The sequence below is a fragment of the Ammospiza caudacuta genome, chromosome 13 (genome assembly GCF_027887145.1).
Source record: "Ammospiza caudacuta isolate bAmmCau1 chromosome 13, bAmmCau1.pri, whole genome shotgun sequence".
Taxonomy (NCBI): domain Eukaryota; kingdom Metazoa; phylum Chordata; class Aves; order Passeriformes; family Passerellidae; genus Ammospiza; species Ammospiza caudacuta.
In genome coordinates this window covers 9574479-9592466 of record NC_080605.1, presented here as the reverse complement: position 1 = coordinate 9592466, position 17988 = coordinate 9574479, and the positions used below count along the sequence as shown (strand labels likewise).

Here is a 17988-nt window from a genome sequence, read left to right as displayed (position 1 = left end):
TAAAATTACACATCAAAAAATGTCTATTTAGATAGCATATTCATATGCAGTAAATAAGCATGTACATCAAACCAAAGCACCATACTTACTTCTGCTTTGGGAAATAAGAGTTTTTGCAAATGTGCAAAAGCTTAGCCTTTGTGATTTTTGATCCTTTTTTTGTTGGTTTTTTTTTTTCCCCTAAGTTGGATGTCCAACTTGTCAACGTGCATTTTAATTTCTGCAAATGGTGCCTTGGATTTTTTCCTGCCACGTTGCACAAGTACACGCATCACTGTAAATCTGAGTGCAAACCCCATTTTCCATTTGAGTAAATGGCTCATGTAATTGCCTCTTCACACTGTCTCCTGACTTCTGCAGCTAGGCCTCCCTCGTATGACTTTGAGATAAGAAAATAGAAGCAGATTGTACCAGGAAACAGTTCTTTGTGGTAATGCAGTTTTTTCAAGATTTCTGATCAGAGACCAATACAAAATGCATTATTTCCTTCACAAAGGGTGGAATTTTTTGAGAAAGTTGATCTTACTCTGAAAACAGTTACTTTTCTGTCTTTTATTTCACTCTGGGGGAATTTACTGCAATGGGTTAAATGACAGGTGCAAACTCATTGTGGCTCAGGTACAGTCAGATTTTCAAGTAGTGTAATTTGAAATTTTTAAAGTTGAAATTAAAATTTCTCCTAAAGCAGGTTGGTAATTATAGATTGCGTTTATGGTCCCAGAAAAGCCTGGCCTGGGGATATATAGGCAAAAAAAGCCTCAGTGGAGGAAATTTGAAGCATATAACATGCTGTATTCATGATCACACTTGCCTTATGCTACAGTGCAGTTTTCTCTAATCTCTTTTTGGTTATTAAACAGAAAAAGACCTATCAATGCATCAAGTGCCAGATGACCTTTGAGAATGAGAGAGAGATACAAATCCATGTCGCTAACCATATGATTGGTAAGACATTCTTTACACTAGGCCACTCATTGGCTGCTTGTTTTTTGCTACTCTTTGACATTCACTATTCTAATAACTTGTTAATATTCATGCTGTAATTTATTTTTTTTTTATTTTTCAAGGAAAATTATTTTGACGTAATGATTCTTCACTTCAAAGCTTTTAAAATATGTGGTTATAAAAGTGTTACTGCTGAGCTTTTTCCTTATCCTTCTGAGTCCTCATGTAGCATTTTCATTTATATTGAAATCAAACTTTTGACAGTATCTTCCATTTGATAGCATAAATTTCTCTCTATCTGTGTAAAAAGTACTTGCCAGTTGTCAACCACTTAGGAGCAATTATGTTTCAATTTTGTATGTCATGACATTGAATAGATGTAACTGCTAGCATTTTCCCAGCTAAGTGTGGTGAATTCCTGAGAAACACTGTCAAAACAAAACACTTACAGAGTTATTTCAGTGGTTTTTTCTACTTTTCCCAACAATTCTGGACTTCAGAAAGTTCAGCTTTTCAGACATACAAATGTTTTAAAAATCAGTGCTTTCTGCCTTCTGTGACAGTCCTGTCACAGGAGTTAGTAAAAGCATTATTGTCACCTGATGGGTTGTACTTCTGCTGCAGCTGTGATTGCTTCTCTGATAAACACACAGAAAGGTTTTTTCCTGTATGGACAGATGTTATAAATGTGTTGGCCCAAGAGGTCAGTTTATTTTGGTGCATAGCCCACAAGAAGATACTTACACATGCCACTGTAGGCATGTGTTGGATGAGACCCTTCAAGGACCTGGCAGTGCTCTCTGTCTCATACTTTCCTATGCAGCATTTATCTCCCATAAGCATAATGGTTTTCCTTCAACAATTTTACGTTTAGGAAATTATTCTCCCATCAATTCTGCTATGTAACTCCTATTAGCTTTGAAGTGGATTATGCATAAATACCAGAGAGAGAGAAATGTGGACTGACACACTCTTCAAACCCCTACCCCCAAATGAAAAACATACATATCAGTCACAGTCATTTTCATCCAAGAGCCAGACAGGAGTTTTAAGTTAATGTCAAGCAGGTTAAGATAAAGATATCTGAAAGTGTTTGCTTTTGTAGCAGGTGTTAATATAATCTCTTGTTTGCAAGCTTGAAGAGTGAGATCCTTGTTAATTGGACCATGGTGATTTCATGTAGCTCCCTCCTAGATTTTGAGAAAGAAGTCCTTAGCAAGCTTAGCACTTGTTTCAACTTAATTTGTGATCCAGTAGCTAATAAGTGATTTTTAAATACAAAGGTCATGAAATACTGAGTTAAGATTCTGCTTGATTCAAGGGGAACTATTTTTTTCCTTTTGGAAAAATGTAATTTATTCATTTTCCAGTAACTGATATGTGAATGTTATTTATGTATATGCCCATATTAGTGCTCTCTGGAATAATATAGAATTATACACATGACCTTACAAAGTCCTTAGCACCATTGGAAAACAACAGATGTAGAAGGCATTGGAGGCTGTGAAAATTGTGGTGCTGTTATTTGTGAAAACTGTACCCATTGTTTCCTTGAAGCTGTACATTGGTTACTTTAATATTTGGAAGAATTCTATATAGTACAAAAGTGCTACAGGCCCAGTTCTGTACACCTAGAACATTGTAAATACCAGGGTGTGGTAAGAAAATATGTGATAATTCTACTGTGGTGTCATATCTTCATGTTTCTTTGCTGAGGTATGTGTGTTAAGTTAAGGTCATCATTGTTTTAATGGTTCAGTTTAGGAAAGAGCAATGTGTAGAAACTTTTAATATGGAGCTAAAGTTCCTCTCACTCTGGGTATCTCAGTTCACAACCCTTCTGGGCCCCCTCTCCCTCAGGACATTCAACTGTTCACAAAAAAGGTGTTTCCAGTGAGTTTGCTCATAGTTATTTGTTCTTTACTGGGGAATACTGAAGGGAAAAGGAGAGGATAGATATCAGCATTTCTTCAGCAACAAATGCTGTTGAGATTGTTGGTGTTAATTTACAGTCCTGGGATGGTAACAGTAGGGAGAGAGACTAATTCCCTCCTGTGCTTGCTCCTGTCCCCCCTGGTCATAGCCTGAGCACTTTGTTCCCTTTTTCAGGCCTTAGGACAGACTTGCACATGCCTCCCTACTGCTTAGGCTGGTTTAGCATGGGTAAGGAGTGCAAGAGTTTTCCCCTCTCTGTGTTAGACCAAGTCTAGCCAGATGGGCAGCAGGAGAAAGAAGCCTGTATAGCTGTGTCTGCAGCCCAGGTCTAGTTCACAGGAATTATTCATGTCATTGTTGTCAATTGAAAATCTGCAGATGAGGATTTGTTTGTGCTGGAGGGACGCTGAGATCACACGGTGAACATGCAGGTGTTTGGGAGACAGGAAGAACTTACCCTCAGACTGTGTGTCCTCTGGAGCTTAGGGCTGGCCTCATCTCAATGAAGTTGTATCTGTCTAAAATTAAGGTGTCTGGTTTAATATAGTCATTGAGATGCTGTCCAGGGAAAATGAATGATTGATACCAATCTAAGATAAGAGTTTGAGTAGGATAAGCATTTCCACGGAGAGATTTTTATCTCTCTTTTGAATTTGAGGAGAGCCAAGACAATGAAGTTAGCCTTGACATGTAATTTTTAGGTAAAAAATCCCTTAGCTTTGATAATCCAAGACTCAGCAGCACTTTCTTCTCATACTTTGAGAAACACAAAATCAATAGTTGAGATATCTTAAACACTTGCTTACAGTTTTATTCTGCTCAAGTGACTGTCAGCAAAAGAATCCCTGCTCTGTAGCAGTGATACCTTTTAGGTAGCAGCATCCATAATATGATTAAAGAATTAAATTATTCTGACATCATGGTCTTAAAAACAACATCCAGTTAAGTTGGCTGTGCCTCCCTCTTCAACCTCTCAGATTCCCAGTCTGGAGCTGGAGGCCCTGTTCATAATTCATGGAGGTAGGGGGTTGATTTTTTTCAAAGCAGTATGAAGAGAATTTCCAGCGCTACTCCCACACACCGCTTTGAAAAATTACCCTGCTGCACTCCAGCCCTTCATATCCTGTGCACAAACACAGAGGCACATTGGGTCCTTCAGGGGTCCCCAGGGAGGGAGCAGGCTGGATCCATCCCCAGAGGAGGGAAACGGGAGATGTTTTGTTTCAGCTGACGCTGTAGGAGGGCTCTGTGTGGCAGAACAGAGCTCCTCAGCTGGGCTTAGCCAGGAGGGGATCTGTTTAAGAAGGTTTTCAGCTGGGGGGGTAGTTCGGGTTGGAATTTTTAGAGAGCAGTGGTCTTTGAAACATTGCACCGATTGGGGCTCCTTTGAAACATTTCCATGCCCACAGAAAGGGTATCCCCCTTTGAAACATTTACAGACATTGGGGAGTCCACCTGGGACTATATCAAAAACTTTCAGCAGTTCTTGCTGCCTCTGTACTTGCTTACCTCCTGTTGTGCTGACCTGGCAATGTTTAAAGCTTCTCCCCCTTTTCTCCCCACTGAGCCGTGCCTCTGATGTGCCGTGTCTGAGAGATGAGGGGAGGATGGGCCTGCGGGCCCGGGGCTCTATGGGGGGCACTGAGCAGCCATGGCAGCAGCCCCAGCGTGGAGATCTGTCAGTGCAGCCTCTGCCCATGGCTGGGGGAGCCTGGGGCTTCAGCCTGCATGGCAGGGCCACCACCAAGTCCCCACCAGGCTCCCATCCTGCACCGCCAAGGGAAATCCACTCAGAGCCCCGCAAAGGGAAATGAGGATTAGGCCCAGGGTTTTCCTGTTGGGTTTTTACAGCTGTGCTCTTCCCACAGCCAGGCTGAGTTCCCTAATTGATATTTTTCAGGGGCACATAATTGCACAGATTTGTTCTCTGGGTGGGTCAGGTTGCCTGTATCAAGAGGAAGTGCATTTGATCCCTGCCAGAGCTCTCGGCTCTTTGGGTAAGAGGAGTGGGCACAGCAGTACTTCTCTCTGTCTCACTTAGATGGAGCATGTTTTCCATTTAACATTCAAAGAAGATGAGCAACTGTCCCAACTCTTCTTTCTCCATTTTCCAAGAAAGTCTCCTGGCAAATGTGCACAGGAAGCTCAACTGGGGCTTGGTTAGTGCTGGAACAGGGAAAAGAATGATTCCTGGTTTGTGCTCCAGCACTGGGATTGCTGTAACATTCCTCCTGCCTCTGGCTCCAAAGGAATGTGCGCATTGTGGGCCCACGAGAGGCTGTCCCAGTGCTGGGAGCTCAGCAGAGCCCTGCCCCAGTGCCCCTCCTGTCCCTCCGTGGAATTGCCAGCGCTCCCTGCCAAGAGCCAGCAATGAGCCCTGGTGAGCAGGGGAGGAGGGGCGAGGCTGGATGTGTTTGTGATGTGAGCATGAGGCCCTGTCTGAGCTTTGGGAGCCGCCGGGGACAGAGGGGAGTGCTGAAGGGAAAGCTTCCAGAAGTCACAGTGAAATTGTGCCCTGGTCCAGTTCTTGAACTGCAGCCTGGATAAATTCTTCCCTGTTTGATGGGATGGGGTTGACAAAGTTAAACATCGTGTTTGGGAGAATTTTCTGAGTACTGCCCCAAGCCACGGCACATCATACATTGTGTGCAGCATAGGACTCCAAGGATCTTAATTACCTTTCCTGCCCTTAGAGATCATGTTTCAAGTTCTGGAAACACTCTGCCAGAATTAAACACAAAAGAGAAGGAAAAACATCCATCTGCAGTTACATTTCTTTCAAATACATACAAGTATTTGAAACAAAATAATGGCCAACTATAGGTCTGTTAGGTCTGTTATTTTGTTAACATTTTAAATAATGTAATGTTTTAAAATTAAAACTAAGTTGGGTCCTTGGAAAAGGTCAAATTGCAATAGTAACTACAGAAATAATTTTCTAGAAAGCAGGAGTTTAGAAAACTCATTTTATGTTCAGAAGAATTAGCAGTTGATAACAAGCTCAGTCCCTGAGATCATACTCAAATCAAGCATAAATCAATATATTCCCAATTATATTTTTGTTTTGTGTTTAAAAATTGAAACAAACGGTTTTATCTTTTGATTTTGATCATGAAACCTAAAGTTCATAAATTTAGATCTTAACAAAATTGCTAATTTATATCTTATATGATAAAAATTCAGAGTCATTTGGATGGTCTTGAACTCCTTCCTGTCACAGTAGATTGTGAGTGCATGTGACAAGGATGTAGGTAAGGTTCAATTTTGCAGAACTGACTTTTATGTATATGAAGATACTTAGCCCTGGGCATCCTCTGATGAGGATGTGAAGCATTTCTTATACTCAGGTCTGATCTTGTGAAGCATTTGTTCCTCATTCTCATTAAGCTGAAGACAACTAATGCTTTTCAGAATCTCTCTTATAGTAAAATATATTTTACTTTACATGAAATAAATGTAGTTAATATTGGAAGATGCAACTTTAATTATTATAATTTAATTCTTGTAAAATTCCAATTTCTTTGGACCTAAGGACTTCTGTTAGTTGAGGCATGTACATGGTAGCAGTGATGGTGACATTGTAAAGCACTGTCTTAGTGATAGCTTTCAGGCATTAAGGCAAATAAAAATGTGCCAGATTGTTTTTGAAGCATTACTTGCAAATTATCAACAAGAACATATTTCTGGACTCAACTGCTGAATGTGTGAATTAATTATGGACACATTAGGAACTCAGAAATATTTTTTTAACTTGATGTTTGTGAAGCATATTCCAAGTAATTGCTCTTTTAATGCAGAATTGAAGGTACAACCTTCTTATATTTACCTAGCACTTGCTTCAATATCCAATTCTACGTGGACCTGCCTTAATGAACAATATGTACTAGACTTTCATTTTACAGCACCTGCCTTTTGAGAAAGACTAATTTTGGGAAAAAATATGTCAAGTGTAAGTGCTCTAAAGCCCTTACCTTTAGAGATGAACCCGTACAGGGTGTTTCCCTCCACATGTGCCCAGGAGCCTTAATCCCAGGGACTGGCTGGGGCCCTGCTGGTGCTGCTTGGGAGGCTTTGCCCAAGTGGAGCTTGCTGCTGGCTCAGGCTCCTGGGCACAGCCATCTGCTCATGCCAGTAAAGGTCTCCTGTTATTTGGCCCAACTCTAAGCCCTGGGTTTTTGTTGGGTGGTTTTTGTTTTTTTTTTTTTTTTTTTTTCATCCAATAATTTTAGCATTAACCACATGTGCAAGTCACTAAATATTGTAATAAATATAGTGTATTAAAGGCTAGAAATATTTGTTTTCCAACACTTCTTACCAGTGTAGTCCTACTTAAAGCCAGGTTGCCATTGCTAACAGACAGAAGCAGCTTCTTGTATTTTGTATAACCAAAATTTGCCTTAATAAAATCTATAACTTAATTGGTTTCCTACTTTGAAACTTCAAAACATTTTGCTTTTACTGTTCCTTCCTTTCTAATACTGGAAAATTGATTAGAAAAAAATCTTAATAATTTTATCCAGTTGTCCTGTGTATCTGTGGCCTCCTGCAATTTTTACCGATGCATATTTGTTCACACAAATTACTCCATTCCATGAGAATGTATTTTGGTTTGCTTGTTTATCAGGAAAGAAATAACATTTCCCTTAATATATTCCTTCACATATTCCTTTTGCATTTTTCATTTCATTTAAACCTTGGTAATAGTAGTTCAGTTTTCACTGACATTTTTATAGCTGCTATGACAACATTCCTGTTTTGCATGATACATGCATAATGGGCAATGAGCACAGTGTTACATTGCTTTCATTCTTTCTTAACTGTGTTAAGACTCGTTACAGCCTCCAAACTCAATTTTCATATGCAGTGATGATTACACCTGTTTAAACATTTTCCTAGTAGTTTCATATTTATTCATAAAGGGAGCAGTCGATAAAACACCTTTTCTGCAATCAGTCTGAGTTTTAAGTGTGATACTTCTTCAAAGTTATCATTAACAAGCACCTCAGTCTAGCCCCAGCCTTTCAATATCAGCTAGGCAGTGTAGCAAAAAATGCTATTTTCAGTCAACTTTACCCTGTGTAGAAGTAATTTTTCTGACTATATAACTTGGTCTTCATTTTATTAACTCACCTTTAAAACTGTTTTATGTTTGTATTTAAAAGTCTGCAGAGATAGTTTCTGCCTTATTCTCACATATTTTATATGCATATGGCCAGGTATTTCTAAGTTCATAACCAAATTTCTTAGCCCCTCTTTGCTACTCTTGAATCTGGAAAAGAAAGCAAGCCCTCACCATATGGGGCTTGGGTTCTCTCTGCAGATGGTGAAATGACTCTGCTTTCTGGTGGAGAGGTCAGCACCCCTCTGTGTCCTACTTTTGAGGAAAAAAACCCAGAATATTTCTTGGGGGTGGAAGAAGGAAAAAACCCACCACCATTTCTAAGTGCATTCTTCAGACTTCATATCAATGATATTTTCAGGACATTGTTCTCCTCATGTGAATTGTGGGACTAATGTTTCTATTTGTTCTGTCCTTAAAATTTAGGTGTTGATTTCTTTGTGGGAGCTTTTTAGCAAGTAACAGTTCTATCTGGATAATGTAGATGTTATCCCACTTTCTTCTTTATTCACTGACTTGGAAATATCTGATACCAGTACCACTTTTTTTGACTGACAGAAAACTTAGTGACTTTTTCTGAAAAATAGATGATATATGAGAAGTGAATAAAGAGCAAAGTAATGAATGTTTAGTGAAGCTGGAAAGACCTCATGTGTGGATTAGTTAAGAATTAGCTTTGGCAGAGTTATAAAATACTAATTTTACCTGTTTGGGGGAACCTAGACAAGGTTCCAGACTGTTTCCAGTCATAGCAAAATGGGAGAAGAATGTATTTAGTATCAGTAATCTATAGTTCAATTCCTTTTCTGCTGATAAGGTTCTGGATTTTACTATTTCTGAATATGAGATTCTACATTGAGCACTTTTGAGCACTGACAAGTGTTTGTTTTTCTTCTTTTGATTGGGAAGCAACCCTCTGGTGAATCAGTAAGGGTACTGGTGTGCATATGCTGAACCCTAGCTCTGGTTATCAGAGAAAAAGGGTTTGTTCATATGTTAAAAGTCCAGGTTTGTACCTTCTGTTACTTGGGAAGTATCAGAGTCAGGCAGTTGGACTTTTGCCTTTAATTATAGTTTAAACTCAACAGCATCCTTAACCTTGTGGAAGATTTTATCTGGTCTCCTGGAATAAGAGGTTACCAACTGACATGACCCTTAAAAATTATTTCTGTTTTGTGATAGCTGGCAAGCAAGTCAAATCAAACCCTCCCTGGATGCTTTGTTTGGGGTACTGGAATCTTGTTTTTTTAATTTGTGGAGGAAAACTTTGCTGCCTTGAGGTTCCTTACAACTGATCCCATGAAGGAAACTCATGTAAACTTTTTAGGCACTTGTACTTTTTTTTTTGTTTCAAGAATCCTGGCACAGATAAAGCCTTTGCACAACTGGTCTTTGCAGATGTGCTGCTTCCTTGTCACAGACTTCGTTCGATTTATTAGTAATTTTTGACAGCTTTGTGCCTTTTTAAGACTCAGAAGGGTTTTAATTGAATATTATGACTTCTCAGATCCATTGTGTGCCATTTTAAAAATTAAATTTTTTTTTAGATGATTGCACAATATGCTTGAGGTAGGAGACTTCTGGTTGTCCCTGTCAGACTTCCTGTGGTAAGGTCAGACTCTAAAGAAGTGTCAAATCATGTTTTTTTAAGTGAAAACTGTTTTGTCCTGCCACAACTGAAGAAACTCAAAGAAATAGTGTATGAATACCCCAATCTTTCCAAGACAGAACTACATAGCAGGCCAAAACACCTCACTGTAGTTCCATAGCTGTCTTTTTCACCCATTTCATGGAGCCATAAAATCATTGAGGTTGGAAAAGATCTCCAAGATGGAGTCCAGCCTTTGACCAAGCACTGCCTTATCAACTAGACCAGAGCACTGAGTGCCACATCCAGTTTCTGAACATTTCCAGAGATTGTGACTCCACCACCTCCCTGGGCAGCCTGCTCCAATGCTTACCAACCCTTTCAGTAAAAAAATTCTTCCTGATGTTCAACCTAAACCTCCCCTGGTGCAGGTTTGGGCCATTTCCTCCTCTCCTGTCACTGTTGCCTGGGAGCAGACCCCAACTCCCACCTGGCTGCACCCTCCTGTCAGGGAGCTCAGAGACCAAGAAGGTCCCTCTGAGCCTCCATTTCTCCAGGCTGATTCCCCCCTGCTCCCTCAGCTGCTTCTCATTGGGCTGACTCTCTAGATCCTTCACCAGCTCTGCTGTCCTTCTCTGGACAGACTCCAGCCCCTCAAAGCCTTTATTGAATGGAGGCACCCAAAACTGGACCCAGGACTCGAGGTGTGGCCTCACCAGGGTCCCCTGTGGGGTGACAGTCTCAGCTTTGTGTTTTGTGATTTGTCCTGCTGGCACAAGCCCAGAGGCAGGTGGGGTGAATGAGGTGCGGACCTCATGGGAAGGAGCTGAGCCTTTTTGCCTCCTGCTTTTTGTAGGAAGTGCCAACTCCAGTTTAGTCCAGTCTTTCCTTCTTTGGCACCTCCTGAATTGGTGGAGAAGACTACAAAAGGTGGCACCAGGTAGGAAGTGCACTCTGCTGATGTGTTTACATCACTACTTTAGTCAGTCACAGCCTACCTGGTATTTAATCCTGCCTTCAGCTGCACATCATCCATCATCTGGTGGACAGTCATGGGCCTTAAAAATGACCAAATTTTGTGGTCATTGTGTGTGTAACTGGGAAGTGTTTAGATTTTATGATGACTTTCTCCTGTTCTATATTCACAGGGAAATTTTTGGCTCAGGCAGAGCCTTTGGTTTTAGGTTTTGCTGCAGATAGAGTTTGGGTTTTTTAAAAGATCAGCATCAACTAGCACCACTAGCATGTCCTCTGCTGTTTTGTTTTGCACGCATCAGCTATCGTGTATTATTGGGGTATGGACAAATAGTTCTTAAACCCCATGACTGTGAGTTATATCCAGGAATAAATATTGGCAACAAAAGTTAAATGATGAAACCTCATGCAATGAATGGTAACTGATTCAAGCTGGGCCGGATATAGATAGCTAAAGTTGAAGGGAAGAAAATATTCCAGTGACATTTTTCTCCTTGTTTAACTTTCTAGTTAAGAAATTCCATTTTTATCCCCCTTTTCTTAAACAAACAAACAAAAAACCCCAAAAGACCCAAGAAACTTTTGATTCACCATTTTAAAATCAATCTGTGATATGGGGTAAAAAAAAAAAAAAAAAAAAAACAGCCTTCCCTGTGCCTTTAAAATATTTTTAAACTGGTAGAAGCTATGCCTTCATTTCCAGAACATCAATGGAGACAATTTCCTTAGAAGACTAATTCTAATGTGAAACTGAAGTCAACAATGTGTTAAACCTGAATGATGACCTTCCAAGGGATGGGGAATTTACATCATGAGATGTTATTTGCTTAATTTACTTTATATAGCATTTGAAAATCTAGATGGACAATTTAATTTTTTTAAAATATAAGCCTTTTTAATTTACATAAATTGTAAATTGTAAATGTCTTTTGACTTGGTTCAGCAAAGAAAAATACAAAAGTGAAAATATTGACGTTTGATTTCTCTTTCCAGTGGAAATACTATTAGATCTTAAATGTACAAGGTGCAATTATATCTAACTTGCATCTTTGTTCTTGTTTGACCATGACTTACCAGGAAAAGAGCTCCAGAGACCTTTAAATGGCCTAGTCAAAGAGTTATCCCATTTTCCTAAGGCTTAAACTGGGGAATCGGCTGCCATTTGCAAGCTAGCAATACAGTAAAAGCACATCATTGTACACAACATTTTATTTGGACAGCTGTATAAAAATGGCAACACACTGTGAAATCCATTAACAGCAAAACATGTTAAATTCAGCAAAATGCATCTCATGTGGAACACTGAATAAGAAATTATAGTCTGAGTTTTACTAGCTGGTTATCAGACTTTGTCTTGAATGAAGAAAATTGAATTTTTTTCCATGTATCTGCCTGTAATAACAGTGAACGCTGTACATTGGGTTTTGAAACCAGGGTGCACCTGTAAATTCTTGCCCCACAGACTCTACTGCAAGGATTTTGCAAATCTAAATACCCCTGAGGAGGCTTAAGGGGGGCAGTTTTTGTGTTGGGTCCCACCCGCACTCACTCGCACTACTGGGTTTGTAGAACCATTTGTAGAGGTTAGTTCTAGGGATGTAGGAGTAAGAGCTCAAACTGGAAATAAAAGCATCCTTCCCCCTTGTCTCGCTTCTGTGCCAGCAAGGACTGCAGTTTTGTCTACCAAGAGCAGGTTCTTTTCCTCATGAGGGATTTCCATGGGTGGATTTTGCTGTGCTGCATGTAGTAAGACTTTTCACGGTTAATCAATAGCATTTAAAAATTCAAAACCTCTCTCCAAAGTATTTTGCATTTCCATTGTTCATACTGTTTAACTAGGAGATGTTGCTCATCAAGATAGGATGCTATTAAGTATTCTGGTAGAGAAAGAAAAATGAGTTTACTCTTGCCTGGTGGAAAATGAAACAGCCATGTTAACTTTAGCTCTAATCATGAGATTAAAAGTCTAATGGGGAATTATATCATTTTCACTCTTCAAAGCCAGCATCAGTGACCTTTGGAGAGTTTTAACTTTAACAGCCTAATGATTTCTCTTCTAGAAGAAGGAAAAAGCAGTCTTTTCCTTGACAAGGAAATGAAAAGTGGATGAAAAAGGCAAGCACAAGTCACCATATGCTGGAGCAGGCTAAACGACTTTTAGTCATATTCAGTACCACTTGTGAGAGATGGTTTCCAGGCTTTGTTATCCCGGCCACTGGCTGCTCTGAAGGGGGACAGATAAATGCAAGGCAGAGCCGTGGGGCTGTGGGACAGTGTCAGTGCAAGGCAGAGCTGTTGGGATGGGGGACAGTGTCAGTGCAAGGCAGAGCTGTTGGGATGGGGGACAGTGTCAGTGCAAGGCAGAGCCGTGGGGCTGGGGGACAGTGTCAGTGCAAGGCAGAGCTGTTGGGATGGGGGACAGTGTCAGTGCAAGGCAGAGCTGTTGGGATGGGGGACAGTGTCAGTGCAAGGCAGAGCCGTGGGGCTGGGGGACAGTGTCAGTGCAAGGCAGAGCCGTGGGGCTGGGGGACAGTGTCAGTGCAAGGCAGAGCCCTGGGGCTGGGGGACAGTGTCAGTGCAAGGCAGAGCCGTGGGGCTGTGGGACAGTGTCAGTGCAAGGCAGAGCCGTGGGGCTGGGGGACAGTGTTGGGCGACAGCCCTGCTCCTCCACACCACCATCCCATGGCGGTGACAGCTCTGACCAGCGGGGCTGAGTGTGCACACCACTGATCCTGAGCAGGTCTGCTGGCCTCTGGTGTGAGGCTCGTTTCCTGTGCAGGAGCTCTGGAATTTCTTGTTTCAGTTCCTGTTTGCCACGGTTGTGAGCTCAGGCCGTTGCTCTTTTGCCAAGCTGGCAGCACGCTGGGGGAACTTCCTGCGCAGGGGATGTAAAAGCGATTCTCTGATTCTTCCTCTGCAGCCATTGGGAGATAAAAGCCAGGACATCAGGGACTGCAAAGAGGGAGCCAAATTATATTTATAATATTAAAGTGAGTGCATTTGTGGTTTTGCCATTCTCCAGGGTTTTTCATAAGTAGAAAAACATGAATTAGCATTTTCCATTTCCATATATTGACTGGAAAAATAGCCTGCTCTCAATTAAGACCTATAGCTTTTGGGATGTATGCAACAATTTTATAAAATATTTACAGCAAGATTTGCATTTTACATGGTATTACAGTTTTTCTTGTGTTTAGTAGAAAGGACTTAGGCCTAAGAGAGAAAATTCATCCAGCGTACCAAAAGGGAAATATATCTAAAATTAGATGGTTGGTATTCTCAAGAAGGAATGTCCAGTGCTGACTGTTACCTCTAGTAATTACTGAAGGTCACTTTGCCCCCCAGCTATTTGTTACAGCCGCTGCAAGGACCGTGCTCCCTGTGCAGAGCTATCACTGTCCCTTTAAAACTGCCTTTGGAAGCGATTGGAGCTTTGTGCTAGACAGATAAGTAGAACATTTTTTACCAAATGTAAATGTGCACTGTAAAGAACATAGCTATTTCCTGGATAATTTGCAGTTGTATATTTTATGTTAATTTCACCGAAAATATTGCACCCCTGCCAGGTTTAGTAGAGGCTCACTGTGATATGAATAATTTCTAGCGAATCTTTTTTTTTCTTCATTTAAGATTTGGCACCTTTTTAAGATTTTAATAATAGCAACAAGGAGGAAGATTTAGAACAAGTGAAACATTAGAGCCAAAGAAATTCACATTGAGAGCTAATGTAAAATAGCAAGAATAATTACATGGAAAACAGTTTCCACAGATGTTTTTCCTTGTAATGTAATAACTATTTACTAAACTGTTTATTTTAGGCCCTTGGTTTACAATAAAATATTTATACATGCTCTGCTGTAATAAAAAAATATTGACAAAATACTATAGAGATTTTTAAAAGACAATTAGTATTTCCCTGTCTGGAAAGTGAGCACAAGAGAAGCAGCAGCAGCCCTTGCCATGCTCTGAGAGGAGATGCAGGGTTAGCAGCAGCATCCCTTGCAGGTTTGTCTGTGCTCAACTCTGCTTACACGGAGACTCTGGACTTGTGGCAGTCCAGAGGGGAACTTACTGAAGAACATGAAAGCCAACAATCTAAAGACAGTGGAAACACTTTTCCACTTCTTCACAGGAAAAAAACAACTTTATTACATTTCTGTGTCATTATACAAGAAGGGTATGTCTTGTCTAAGCAAAATGTGCCAGTTTTAGGAGCAGGTTTAAAGTTGAGGATGCCAGAATCCTGAATCTTGTTCTTTAAAAACAGTGTGGGACAGTGACATCTCTGAAGCACTGCCTGTGGCAGGTTTAAAGCTATTGCTTTATGCTGACTGAGCCACATCTGTCATACCCCTAATTCATGAAGCTCCTCACGTGCCCATGGAGTCTGTACACTGCTACACAGGGACTAACCACCTATGCAGATATAGCAGTGCCTTAGGGTGCTGAAATCAGCAATTCAGCAATACTGAAAGGTCTACAGATTATACTTTCCATGCATGATCTTAAAGTGTCTATTCTTCTGTTCATGAATATATAGAAGAAGCTTTATTTGAGGTGTCTAAAAATCTTGAACAGAGTATCCTATAAGAAACTTCAGTTCCTTTGCCTGTGAGTTTTGTAATAAAAGGATTTCTTTTTTTTCTTCAAAAGTTATTTTACATCCTTTACTTAACTCCAGAGTGGTGGCATGCAGTCACTTAAAAAGAGGCCTCCAGGACAAAAGAGAAAATACCTTTCATTTCATGGATACAGACCTCAATGTCTGTGTGCATTTGTGTACACCAGCATGTTAGACCAACCTGAAGTCTGACTGCATGGAGAACAGCCAGTGTTTGGGAAGCAGGATGGTTTCAATATCCAGATATGAATCCATATTTAGCAGTTCAGGCTCTACTTTCAAGTAGACAATTCCCTTGAGTTTCCAGGCTAGCAAGTTGTGAGCTTTATCATTGCAGAAAAAACAGGGTAGCTGCCTCTTGGAATGATTTGAAAAATGAATTAAAAATATATGTATGAACTTTCTTTCTTGGTGAAACTAATAAAACTCACCTGTTTTAAAATCAGTGGGGTGATTATGAAGTTTTTTGTCATGCGGGGTTCTAACGTGTAGGAAAAGAACTGGGCAGAGCAGAAAACAGGAAGCATAGGAACTAAAACTGAACAAAAGAGGGAGCTAAGAAATCTAAAATGTTCAGTTTTAAGGCAGAATAATCATAGTTACCAGATGCCTTTTGTTGTAAACAGACTTTTTTCATGGTTGACTCTTATAAGGATGCCAATGCATGTGAGAGGTTTGTGAGCCTTGTTACTGATGTGCCATGCAAAGCCATCATGTCCCATTCCCATGGTTGCCCTTGTAAAACCTCACCACAACAGCTTCTTGAGACTAAAAATTTACTTGCCCTGTGAAAGTCTGAATAATTTAAAATCAAAACTACAATAAGAAAAATAGATGGTGTAATATGTGCAACATTTTCTGTAAGTTGCACCAAAGTTGTGTTCTTGGCTTTTAGTTTTTCCTACCTTCCTGCCCCTGCATTGTTGACACATTGCAAAGTGCTGCCAGGTTATGCAATTATTTCAGTGCAGCTCATAGGAAAACAAAGGAATTTGTGCTTGGAAGTCAGCATTGCTCTGTACACAAGAATTTCTTTATTTTTCAAGGACTATGTTATTGTGTAAGCTAATGATTTTGTTTTTAAGTTATATTCTCAGGGGCATGGATATCCAGGATAATCGAGGATGTACTTTTAATGCCAATCCTGCAATGTTAGGTCTCTGGTGGAAAAATTGGCCCAACTGCAGGGCTTGAGCCTTGGATTAACCCCTGCTTGGAAGAATTGTTGACTTCCTGGTGCTGAATATATTTGTAAATTGCTGCATATTACCTATGTTTAAATTAGTTCCAATGAAAGTAAATTAGTCAGTTCCCTCCCCACATGCATTTTAAAATGCCTCTGACTGTTTATCATGGTAGAAGCCATTATCTCTGTTAGTAATTTTGAGAAATAATTACATCTGCCAGGGTTCTGCTCTTCATTGTCTCAGCCCAGCTCACCTTCTCTGGCCCTCCCTGCTTGCCCACCTCTGGCAGCAGGCTGGGACTCCTCTGCCTGGGACAGCTCAGCTCACAGATCTCTCTCCAGCCCAAGCTGGGTGTCTTTTCAGCTGAAGTGGGAGTACAGAGTAGGTATGGAAAGCAGAAATGAGGGTCTGAGAGAAGAGGAGGGCATCTTTTGGAATTTTGAATTGCTTTTTTTTTGGCTGTCGAGAGGAGTTAAGGAAATGTGTATTTAAATTGTGCAATGCTATTGGTAATTCTGCATGGAAACTATTTTCAGTGAGGTAGATTAAGGAGTAGAGCAAGAAGCCTGTGTAGATGCAAACTGTGGAAGGTTTGAAAATCCATGTGGTATGAGTTATAATGCAGACCCTTTTAAACAGTCTCTAAAAGCATTCACCTAGTATCCCTACCATGTCCCTGCATGTAATGAATCAACTGGCAGAGAGCGTTATTTTAATAAAGCATTGGCTGTATGTGTCTCTCATACTGGATCAGGAAAAGAGTTCAGAAGACCAGATATTGCTGAAGAATCTGTCTCCAATTTTCCCTTTGGAACTGTGCTTCTAGGGCTTTTAAAGGTTTATGTATTTAACATTGCAAATCTTCATTTTAGATTTTCATTTGCTGCTTGGGATTTTTATTAATTTTGCAGTGTTCATTTAAGTTGATCCAGCCCTTTATATAATTTCCAGCTTGAAATATTAGTTCAGAGATAAGCTTTATTATTAAATGCTTAATCTTGAGCACTTGTCTTATTTGGTAAGAATTATCTCTGAGAAGTAGGCAAAGAGAAGTTGATTGCTGTGGTTTTAAAGCAGCTGTAACTGGAGTAGCCCAAGTACTAGTTTACAAAGGTTGGCATCCCTTCAGTTTGCCATCACAGCAGCTGGACTTCATTAAATGCTGGTGTTAATTACTGGGAGAGTGTTGGTTCAGTATGTGAGCAGCAACACTTGGGGTGACACACAAAGTAGGAAAAGGGTCACCTTGAAATAGAAGCTTTAAAAAAAGCCAAACAGGCAAGGCAGGGCTGCCACTAATTTTGTAACTACATTTAGTCCAAAGTTTTTCAACAAACAGGGAAATAAGCATTACTGTACAGCAGGGAGGAATGGCTTAACTGTGTGTGCCATTGAGGAGGCAGGAATGGGGGTGAGGGCTGGGAACTTGCCCCCTAAGAAAGGAAGACATTAATGTCATATTTTCTGTGCATGTTGTGTGAGAGAGAGAGAAAATTCTTTCTGTATTCTCCAGAGTTTTCAAGCCATATGCAGTTTAGTTTGAGGAGGAAATATTAATAATTTCTTATACTGTAAATAGTATTCTATGGAGAAAACCTGTTAAGGGTTTGTATCTAAG

General features: G+C 40.3%; 1 protein-coding gene across 3 annotated transcripts in view; it reads left to right on the top strand.

Annotated features, from left to right (window-relative positions):
• ZNF423 (zinc finger protein 423) overlaps positions 1-17988 on the top strand; it is a 225833-nt gene that overhangs the window by 136881 nt on the left and 70964 nt on the right. For all 3 annotated transcript variants that reach the window (XM_058813410.1, XM_058813409.1, XM_058813411.1), the window contains one exon: positions 861-945. In XM_058813410.1, coding sequence (XP_058669393.1) covers positions 861-945 — 85 coding nt within the window. The remainder of the gene's footprint in view (positions 1-860; positions 946-17988) is intronic.